This window comes from Crassostrea angulata, chromosome 3 (assembly GCF_025612915.1).
Source record: "Crassostrea angulata isolate pt1a10 chromosome 3, ASM2561291v2, whole genome shotgun sequence".
Taxonomy (NCBI): domain Eukaryota; kingdom Metazoa; phylum Mollusca; class Bivalvia; order Ostreida; family Ostreidae; genus Magallana; species Magallana angulata.
Genome location: NC_069113.1, coordinates 41,686,367 through 41,697,738, shown reverse-complemented (window position 1 = coordinate 41,697,738; position 11,372 = coordinate 41,686,367). Strand labels below are relative to the sequence as shown.

The 11,372-nt window shown below is 33.0% G+C and overlaps 1 protein-coding gene and 1 pseudogene across 2 annotated transcripts; one reads left to right on the top strand and one right to left on the bottom strand.

Moving 5' to 3' along the window:
• Positions 1 to 1,066: 1,066 nt before the first annotated feature.
• LOC128175302 (uncharacterized) lies at positions 1,067 to 11,114 on the bottom strand. 2 transcript variants are annotated; one of them, XM_052840830.1, is made up of 5 exons: positions 10,835 to 11,114; positions 10,549 to 10,767; positions 9,868 to 9,947; positions 2,542 to 2,873; positions 1,067 to 2,218 (listed from the first exon to the last, which is right to left on the bottom strand). In XM_052840830.1, exons 1-5 carry the CDS (start codon positions 10,995 to 10,997, stop codon positions 1,288 to 1,290), a joined length of 1,725 nt encoding a protein of 574 aa, XP_052696790.1. In that variant the 5' UTR covers positions 10,998 to 11,114; the 3' UTR covers positions 1,067 to 1,287. The 2 variants fall into 2 exon arrangements, with proteins under 2 accessions (XP_052696790.1, XP_052696791.1); XM_052840831.1 differs by having other exon boundaries at positions 10,549 to 10,758.
• LOC128175303 (uncharacterized) lies at positions 7,342 to 9,841 on the top strand (annotated as a pseudogene).
• Positions 11,115 to 11,372: the final 258 nt, after the last annotated feature.

The following is an 11,372-nucleotide window of genomic DNA, read 5'->3' as shown; positions in this document are numbered from 1 at the left end:
TATTCTTGTTTCCAAATATTACATGTACACATGTATATGTTATGAATTGTACTAGTGACAAACACACAGACACATTCTTGTGATGCGATAATATCTTTATAAAAATTAAACCATTGGAAAATGTCAACACAGATCTTTGATTAAATATATGAAAAAACAATGTATATGAATTAATAGTAATAAAAATGTTTACCGTCAGAGTGTCTGATCTAATATATACATACTAAGCAAGCAAAATGAATATATAACAAACTGAACATGACTAACAACACAAACAGTTGAGTGGTCCTGAAAATTTGACAATATCAATTGCCAGTAGCCATTTTTAACCGGGTTACTGAAATTGTGAAAATGGTGGGCAGGCGGGCGTGTAGGTGGGCGACTGACAAAAGGGCACCCTTATTGCACGGTTAACCCCTCCTACAGTTTTCAAGATAGAAAGTTGAACTTTGTCATTTTTGGCAAATTATTGCATATAGGGTACTTCTATTGTACGGATAACTCCTCCTACAGTTCTAGGGATAGGATGTTGTTGTTTTACAGATCAATTGTATATTATTGGTGTATATATTGTTAGGATTTTGATTTCTGATAATTTATGAAAAAATAATAGCTGTTGAATTTAGTCAATTTGTGTTTTAACAAAGTATTGCATATAAGGTTCCTCTATGGTACGGATAACTCCTACTACAGTTTTCAAGATAGGAAGTTGTTGTTTTGCAGATCAATTGTACATACCGGTATATCAGAAGTGTGCATTTTGCTAGGAATTTGATTTCTAATTATTAAAAGAATATCAACTGTTGAACATTGTTATTTTTTGGCAGTAATATTGCATAAAAAGTACCCCATTCTTCTGGATAGGTAATGTTCGTCAATTAAGGGTTTACAAATGGATAATGGATGCTGTTCACACAAACGAAAATGCGGTTTGCTGTCACATTGACAGTTTTTCTCTTGTCAGTGCTTTATATATATATATATATATATATATATATATATATATATATATATATATATATATATATATATATATATATATATACACAGTTTTTTATACAGGACAAGTAAATCATAATTAACAATTTTTAACTTACTTAATTTGTTTCACTTTGTTGTTAATTTATTTATAGAAAGATGTAAATATAAACAATAAAACATGGATGATGTATTTTTTCTGAAAAGTCGCCAGATTCATATCTCGTATGGGTCACAATAAAAAGCATTTTTTGTTTAGATATTCATCAAAATTCGGTATTTTATTGAGAGAAAAGATTAAATTTCTCTTTATACGGTCGCTTTTTCGTTGAAAAATTCAACAGATTCTATAGAATCGTTGTTTTTCCTTATTTGCTCAAGAGCATCCTGTAACACCGAACAAAGATCCAGTTTCTGTGGCGACTTTTGTTCTTCATCACCGGTCGTTTGATCTTTGTATTCAAGTTTACCAGCAGATAACACAGCAACAACTTCAAGTTTTCGCTCTCTTGCATTTTGACTCTCTCTAAACACTATCGATCCAGAATCTCCTGGTTTCCCGAACTCTTTCCCATTCATTCCTTTTACTGTGATGACACCTTGGATATTTTCAACTATCTCGGAGCTCACGATTTTCCCCTGTGTCCATTTTGTAGTTGCACCTAATTTATGTACAATTTCCCCTCTGATGTCTAATTTATCTCTAACACAAAGAACAGCAGCAGTCGTTGGTTCCCCCATGTGATTTAACAGTTTCTTCTTGGGAAAGTGGTTCTCAACTTCAGTGTTAACGTCAACAATTGCCAGGTCGCTTTGAATTTTTAGAGCTTCCCCTGAGGTATAAAGACATTTCCCCAAAGGAATTCGCTTTTTTTGTTCATTTTCGATGAAAACAATTTTATCTCTGATGCAAACGTGTTCACACGACAATGCAATGGTTTTCTTATTGTTTAGAAGAGCAAGAGAACCCAGAGTCCCATGTCCATTTTCGGACGTTTGTGAGCCTTCGTCCTGCTGCGCTGTAGCAAACTGGAAAAGCTTCATTCCTTGAGCTCGAAGGTTGCCATTGAAGGGCACGACAGCTTCTTTGAAATCCTCTTGACGAACTACATCTATTTTACAAAAGTTACCCGATCCTGTTTCCAATAAAGCTTTTTTCACGTCCTGGTATTTTTCATTTTTTACAACAACACGAAAATTGTCAAAATGGAAACCATATCGGACAATCTCCCCTTCAAATCTGAAAAGAAAAAGCAAGGTTTCAACGTTTCAATACAGAAACTTACACGTTGCACGTCCCAAATGTAATATTCTATTCAAATTCAATTATATCTACAGGTACATGTATCAAGAGGTGTGTAGCGACGTACATGTACTATTAAGATTTCAAAGACGTGCTAGCATTTTTGTATTGAGTTAAAATTCAAACAACATAACTCGCATTATTTGCATGTAGAACTCAATTTACCTGATAGCTTATCAAAACGATTTAAAAATCAAGTAAATTTCAGAGAAAAATCTAAGAGAGAGAGAGAGAGAGAGAATGAGTTGACAAAAATATACCTTTTTAAATAATCTTTAATGCTCTGTGGAATATCGTGTGATTTGTTTTCATTCTTAATTTCTGGAAAGTTGGAGCATTTTTCAATGCGTCGTAGGATAGTCTCAACATCTTCAAAGATACTATCTGACGACTTCAGTGTACTCTTTTCTATTCTTAAAATCTCAATTAAAGGTAGCTCTAGGGCAGATGTTAGATGATTCCACAAATCATCCGGATTGGGTAGAACAACAGAGAACTTGGTAATATTATCAGCAGCTAGGTCATCTCGAAGTTTCTCCAATTTGATGTCCGATGAAACAATTAAGCACCAACGGCATTTGATTATTTTGTCCTATAAATACCGGTATGCGTTAATCATTTGTGGTATAAGTTATAAAATCCTGTTTGTATATATATTTGATACAAAAACGTGTTAACTTAATCCATTTTTAAATTTGGAATGATTTGGGAAAAAATGTAAGTTGATAGACATGCGACTTTAAAAGGGCATGGTCACGATTTTGGTCAAACTCTATTTTTATGATTTTATTATTTACAATGCTTTAGGGTATAAGCAAGATACAGGACTCACAACTCTCTGTATTATAAACAAGGCTCGTGCCCTGTTTTTGTTTACTTAGGTTCAAAACACCAGTAAAAAATCTGTCTCCAGTTTATTTGTCTATCTTTTTTTTTATTTATCTTAAGCATAGATGAACAGTTCCTAACGTTTAACACATTCGCTTTAGGTTTAAAACTGGAATTTTTACTTCAACTTCAAAATGTAAACATATACGCTTTGTTTACATAGCGAAGATTTTCAAACTCGCTTATACTATTAACTCAACAAATGGCACTCAAATTTCTGTTGCCTATTAAAAATGTCTTTCTGAAGCATTGTTAAAATCAAAATTGGGAAAAAAAAATTGACAAAAATCGTGACCATGCCCCTGTAAGGGGAATCAGGACGTAGATGTGTAAAATTAATAGTCAATTAGCTTTTGTGGGTTGTTTTTTTTTTGTATTTTGTTTTGTTTTTGTTTTTTTTGCTTTCTTTTATACATCAACATTGATATGTGTTCTACAACATATATTATTATTATTACCACTTTTTGGGAGTTGATTTTTAATCAACTCTCCTATGCAGTCACTCGGACAAACCGAAAGTGAAACAGTGTTTGGACCTCAGCACAACTCATTGCTCCTGACAAGACTTAGTTCTTGAAAATAATTAATGTATTCGATGTAATGTATGCTAAAGCATTGTTTTTCAAGGAAACGTATTTACAAATACCTTAAAAATAGTCAGATTTTGAATGGTACGAACAATTTAAATATTTTGTGTAGTCGTATGTATTCATACGCTAGAGTTTAATATAGTCTCGTTCAACTCGACGCTCGGCTGTCTCCGTAAACCCTTGTCGGAGATTTACGGTGTCAGCCGAGCGTTTGGTTTAACGAGACTAGAGTTCAATATAAAATAATTGCTTGGATCCATACAATTTTCGAGAAATATTTCTACCACTGATACATAGTTTGATTGAATTAATTTTATCTTTAAATATTATTCAACATGATTCATATGGAGGTTTCTCGACATTCTAGTCGAAAAGGTTCAAAAATTCATATTATAAAAATATGCGTAATTTAAATTAGAAAGTACGTATACATGTACTTGTCATGCAAAATAACATATCATTCATTTTAAAATAAATAAACCTCGACAAAATCAACTCCCGTCAGTTCTTCAGTACTTTGATTTACTTTGCAGGGAAGAAACTTTCATTTGTGAATTACCCCCCATTCTTGCATTATGATTTGTTTTGACAATTTTTTATGAGATAATTAATCAATTAGATGGAATTTATGTGCAAATATCATTCAATTATTATAAGTACAGAAATAAATTATAATATTTATTACAAAATTGGATTATTAATAAAGTAATATCATAATTTTACAAAAATATTGATAAAATCAACACTTCAAATTTTTCGGTTTTTCATTCTTATTTGAACATAATGTGTTGTCGTATAAAAATACTCGATATAATAAAAAAAATATGCATATATAAACCTTAGCATGTGTTCTTTAACATAAAAATTTCAATGCCTCTTTATTTATTGACATTCCCTACCCCTATTTCTGAAATGTTATTTTTTGTCAAAGTTGTTTTGAAACATTAAAAAGTAGTACATTCTTTGGAATTATTTATTAACGTAAGAATTATAACTAAAATAAAATTAAGAACAGTTGGGTTGGAGAACAATCATATATATATATATATATATATATATATATATATATATATATATATATATATATATATATATATATATCAAGTGCTCGAGTCCAGCGCTCTATCCGTTCGTAATCGAAAACAAAAACAAAATTTTGTTATGCCTAGATGGCTGAGTTGTTAAGCGGTGGCCGCTCACTGCTAGGAGAGTGATTCCATAGAGTCTTGGTAAAATGGGTAGGCAAACCCGGGCCGGGGCAAAATAAAAGCCGGGGCAGATCGATATTTTTCAATTTTCTTTTTTAATAATCAACCAATCTTATTGAAATTTTCAGGATATGTTACTAATTGATATAACTGTTTTCGCTGAAAATATTTATGCTCAACAATGTGTATTTAGAAATTTATCGACGATTGTTTATTTCCAAATTGGTAAAATGGGTAGGCAGACTCGGGCCGACATTTTACGGTTTTGTGGACTTATTTAAGAAAAACTGAACATTTCAAGTTACGTCATGGTAAAACAACTTTGACGTAGCTCGTCGCAAACATAAACAATAATAAATTAGGCTTTAATGAGGATACCTCCTATTGGTTGACCTTTGCATGTCACAATATTTGTGAAAGCTAACAATCGTAACCGGTTTTAATAGCCCGGTTTTTCTTGAAAACTGTTATCAATAATTAACTGTATATATATATATATATATATATATATATATATATATATATATATATATATATATATATATATATATATATATATATAAACACAAAAAATAAGTCCAATGCTCAAACAACTTTTATCTATAGCGCTATAGATAAAAGTTGTTTGAGCATTGGACTTATTTTTTGTGTTTATTCATTCCCGGTACCAAGAAAAAGGATTTATTGAATATATATATATATATATATATATATATATATATATATATATATATATATATATATATATATAATATATATAAAACAGTTAATTGTTGATATTTTTGTATTTATTTGTATTTTCCCGCGTTTCGGTAGTAATAGCGGGAAAATGTTGTATTTACGGAACGGTGCATTATTATGGAAGGATCCATTAGTAGCCAATAGAATTGGAGAGTAGAACAGGTTTTAGACCGGTGTTATTCAGGTATTCACTTCTAGCCGCCGCACGTCAGGAGTTAGACGCAATGGACGCCGAAAACGTGCAAAGACAGATAAACGAAACCGTGCGTTTTGCAAATAATGAAATGCTCAGCAATATATCAGAACTTTTAGATAATAGACTGGCAGACATGCAACGCAACATAAGTGAAAACCAGAAAGCTATTGCTGAAAAACAAGAAGCGCGCATTGAACAAGTTATTTCAGAAGGATATAAATTCAAAAAACGTGGAAAAGAAGAACAACACAAGCATAACGTCAAAGTCTTTGCAAAAATGCACGAAGCAAACGAAAACCTGAAGGAGAATAAAGTTCAAAGTGCCCAAAGGAATATTGCAGAAGGTTTGGACATTATAAAGACTAGACAAAAGTTAATTAAGTTAGCAGATTCCTCTGAGGCCGGATGGAGGGCGGTGGACGAATACACAAAAAATCCAATTTTGTAAGAGGTAAAAGATAAACCAAGGGTGGTTAATCCCTTAACGGTGGCTGACGGAAAAGCAAAACAGAGGTTGGTATTAGACGCTAGACATGTCAATCCTCATTTGTTTAAATACAAGCACAAGTATGAAAATGCAGAAGTGTCAAAAATGTATTTGAAGCAGGTGATTTTATTTTTTTCATTTGATTTGAAATGTGCGTATCACCACATTATGATGCATGAGTTAGACAAGGAGTATTTAGGTTTCAAATGGAATAACAATTATTATGTGTTTAAAGTTTTACCATTTGGTATTAGTACTGCTGGTTACACTTTTTCAAAGTTGATGAGAGAAATTGTAAAGTTCTGGAGGACAAAGGGTTATAAAATTGTCCTGTATCTAGATGGTGGCATTGGAGGTGCTTCAACATTCCAAGAAGCAAAGGTGGTAAGTTCCGAAATTCAAGGAGATTTAGATAAGCTTGGTTTTTTGATAGCGGAGGACAAAAGTCACTGGGATCCAGTACAGGAGTTAGTCTAGTTAGGGTTGGTCTGGAATACAAAAATCAATAAAATTATGGTCACAGCAACAAGGGTAATAGGCTTAAAATTTGTATTTCGAATGTTTTCGAAAGTTATGAAGCAGGTCTTTTCTGGTTTGATGTTAGAAATATTGCATCTGTTGCTGGACAAATAATCTCAATGCAAACAGTGTTCGGTAGTGTAGTTAGACTAAGGACACGATATTTGTATTATTGTATTATTAATCGTTCCAGTTGGAAGTCTAGCATAGTGTTGTCTGAAAAAGCTATGAATATACTCAAATATTGGTTTACAGCTCTGGATAGAATAAATGAATCTGGTGCTACATTAAGTCAGTTGACAAAAGAGGATGTTAGCTCTATTGTTGTTTATTGCGATGCCTAAGACACAGGGTTTGGTGGTCATTTGACTATGGGTTCAGATTTTGAACAAACTGAGTCGGAATGTTATGGAGTATGGAATGAATGGGAGAATAAACAAACCTCTGCTTGGAGAGAGCTTGAGACGGTAAAGAGAATTTTAACAAAATCAGTTGATATTGTTGAAGGCAAGTCAGTTGAAGTGTATTCGGATAATAAGAATGTACAGCACATTCTGAAGGTGGGTAGCAAAAAGAGAAAGCTACAGGACATTGCAATGTCAGTGCATACTTTTTGTGACGAACAAAGAATAAAGGTAAAATGTAAATGGGTACCTAGAGAAGAAAATGTAAGGGCAGACTATTTGAGTAGAATGTCGGATTGTGACGACTGGTCAGTTAAACAGTGTGTGTTTGAGTATTTTGACAATATCTGGGGGCCCCATACATGCGATAGATTCGCAGATCTAAATAACAGCAAGTGTAAAAATTTTAATTCTAAGCACTGGTGTAGAGGATCGAGTGCTATTGATGCATTTTCACAGGTATGGACAAATCATTTAAATTGGGTTGTACCCCCGCCAATGTTGATTCCTAAGGTGGTAAGAAAAATTGAAAAAGAAAAATGCAATTGCACCTTGGTAATTCCAGAGTGGAAGTCAGCTCCTTTTTGGGCGATGTTAATTGATATGAAGGGAAATTTTAATACATATGTGAAAACACACTCCAAGATGCATAATGTACAGGCAATTTGTAAAGGAATGGGAAACAATGGAATATTTGGGAAAAGGAATTTAGCATTTAACATGATTTTTTTGAAAATAGAGTTTTGATATTGGAAATATATTTACAGGAATAGGACTTCAGGACAGAATTATGAAGACTGCAGAAAAACATGGCGTTGAACCTTGAAGTTATTTATCAGAATTATGTCCTTCTCTTAGTGACTGTATTCTCTCAAGTAAAAGTGATATTACCAACCGATCTTATTTCAACGCTTTTAGAAGATGGGAGGATTACATTAAAGCGCAAGGACACAGTGCATTACCGGCAAGTCCAATACACGTGGCTCTATACTTGACGCATCTGCTCCAGACCGGATCATCTCAACATCCAGTGAATTATGCTGTTTATGCGATTAAGTGGGCTCATGAATGTGCGGGTTTTACGGATCCAACAACAAATTCTTATGTTACATCTCTACAGGAGGCTAGTCGGGCTATCAATAAAAAAGAGCCGATTTCCAAGGATGTTCTGATTGAATTGTGTGATAAATATATTGATGATAGTGACTTATTGATTGTTAGAAATTTGACAATGATTTTATTTTGTTTTGCGGGTTTTCTCAGATTTGATGAAGTCAGTTCTTTAAAAATTAAAGATGTTCATGTGTATGACGAATATATTGTGTTGAACATTCAAAAATCAAAAACTGACCAATACAGGCAGGGAAATGAGGTGCTCATCGCAAATGTTGTAACCTCTACGTGTCCAGTAAAGATGTACTTAAGATATTTAGATTTATTAGGTACTATTGAAGACAAAGATTTTTTCTTATTTACACCAATTTTTAGGTCAACAAATGTATGCAAATTAATATACAAGAACAAAAAGCTTAGTTATACTTCAGCTAGGAGCAATCTTTTGTCTATGTTAAAATCATTTGCAGGAGAGCATGTAAACATAGGAATTCATTCTCTTAGGTCAGGTGGGGCAACTGTGGCAGCAAGTTCAAACATTGATGAAAGATGTTTGAAAAGACATGGCAGGTGGAAGACTGATTCGGCCAAAGATGGCTATATAGTAGATTCCATAGATAAACGTTTGTTGGTATCGAAATCGTTGAATTTGTGATATATTGGTACAGTTGTATTCACCCCCATCTTTGTTTTTTCTAGACCACGGCTGGCTGTCAGGCATTTTGATGTTTGTGTTTGTTTTTTAATGTAAGTAGTAAAGTAAATACTTGTATTTTCCCGCGTTTCGGTAGTAATAGCGGGAAAATGTTGTATTTACTGAACGGTGCATTATTATGGAAGGGTCCATTAGTAGCCAATAGAATTGGAGAGTAGAACAGGTTTTAGACAGGTGTTATTCAGGTATTCACTTCTAGCCGCCGCGCGTCAGGAGTTAGACAAAATTTAATAAAAATTTTATTACTAAGTATCTTTATGTAAAATATATACCATATATGTTGTGAGGTCTGTTCACAACCTCCCTGCATCCAGCGGCACCTGGCAACAGACACAGGTTTTCTAGAGTTTTTATACTGCGATTTTTATCGTTTTATCTCTAGTTTTTTCCTGGCCGGCCCTGATGCATTGTGTAAAGGGAGATATTTTTATGACTCTGATATTTACTTTTGATGTATATCGGTATACTAGTAGTTTTCATATATTTATATAGGCTAGTTCATCATGATGTTTTTCTGCAAGTTTGTCTATATAGATAGCAATATTTAATAAATCAAAGGCGTCCAACAACCACGGCTGGCTGTCAGGAATTTTGATGTTTGTGTTTGTTTTTTATTGTAAGTAGTAAAGTTAATGCACAATACTTTTATTTATACATAATATACACACAATACTTTTAATTAAAGAAACCATATCAAAATTTGATCAATATAGCTATTTTTGTACCTTATCCAAACCTAAAGTCTTCCAGTCGCCATCAATGGAATTGTTAAAGACTACCAAAATCACATCTTCCCAGTCTTGGTCTGTAAAAGCGAAAACTAGACAAATCATTATTGATTACAAAAATATTTCTTTCCTATATAATCATTCATAGCCAAAATATTTTTTCATTAACAGTAGAGTTTATCTCTAAAGATCTTCAACGAGTTTTCTGCATATATTCTTATGTTAAACATCATACTTTTTTGTTGTTTTACTTTTTGACAAGAAGATTTTTCTTTGATTATTTCTCTGTAACCCTTCCCATAATGTAGCTCCGTCCATACCCCCTGGGGATCTTGATTTGAACAAACATAAGTCTACAACTTCTGAGGATGCTTACACACAAATTTCAAATTTTCTGGCCAAATGAGAAGGTGATTTTATTAAAATGCCAACAAATTTTCACTAACTCTAAATTATCTCCCCTTGAAAGTGGACCCAGTTTTCTTAATAAACTTGACTTTCCTTAAACTGGTAATGTTTTGTGCCAAGTTTGGTTAAATTGTCATAGTGAATCGGGAGATTAAGTAAAAAATGTGAAAAGTTTACTGACGACAGACAGACAGACGGGCGGACGAACAAACAAATGTACGCCGGACAAAAAATGATTTTTGCCCAAGATGAATTAAATTTAAATATCACCTTTAAAAGTTGTTGGGTGTAATTCCAATGGTTGAAGAAGATTTCTGCTGACCTCTGCTTCTCTTCCATAAACCAAAATGGTACTTGGAGGTGGTATGCAGATATCATATTCTTTTTTATGCTTTTCAATCAGTTCCAGATGGTATTTGTATCGAGGAAACATGGTTATTTGGTAGTTGACAAGGTGCATGCATATTCCAACAGACATTTCTGAAAGTACTTGAATATGATAAAAGAGCTATTTCATGTATGAGAGAGAGAGAGAGAGAGAGAGAAAGAGACTTACTTTTCTTTTCTTTACTTAGATGACGACCCTGAGAAAAGCAGAGAGGTTTGGAATATTTTTCGCATTTTTTAGCATCTTCCAAAAAGTCCACAGATGCATCGTTATTGACATTATAAGGGCGAGTTTTCATCATACCAACGAACTTTGTTTCTTCGTTTGTCATAATTTCAAAGCAACTGTTTCCGCTTTATTCTTGTTTATTCCATTTAAGTCATCTTGCAGTGCATTTCAAGTTTGTTGTAGCTCATAATCAGTTATAGATCTTGGGTTGACAGCTTTATTACCGCTGAAACAAGAGTTAAAACATGTATTCACTGATTTTTTTTTGCACATATCTTCTAATTTCTATATGTTTTATTACTGGCTTGGATTTCAATTTTAGCGACAACGACATAGGTAGCATAAGTACAAAATGCATTCGCTCTAATGGATAAAAAAAATGAAAAAAGAGTTGTTGTTGTATACAGCACACGCACACAAGCGCTGAAATTAATAATCAGCAAATACACAAGATGACTAAATTGATTTGATTGCTATA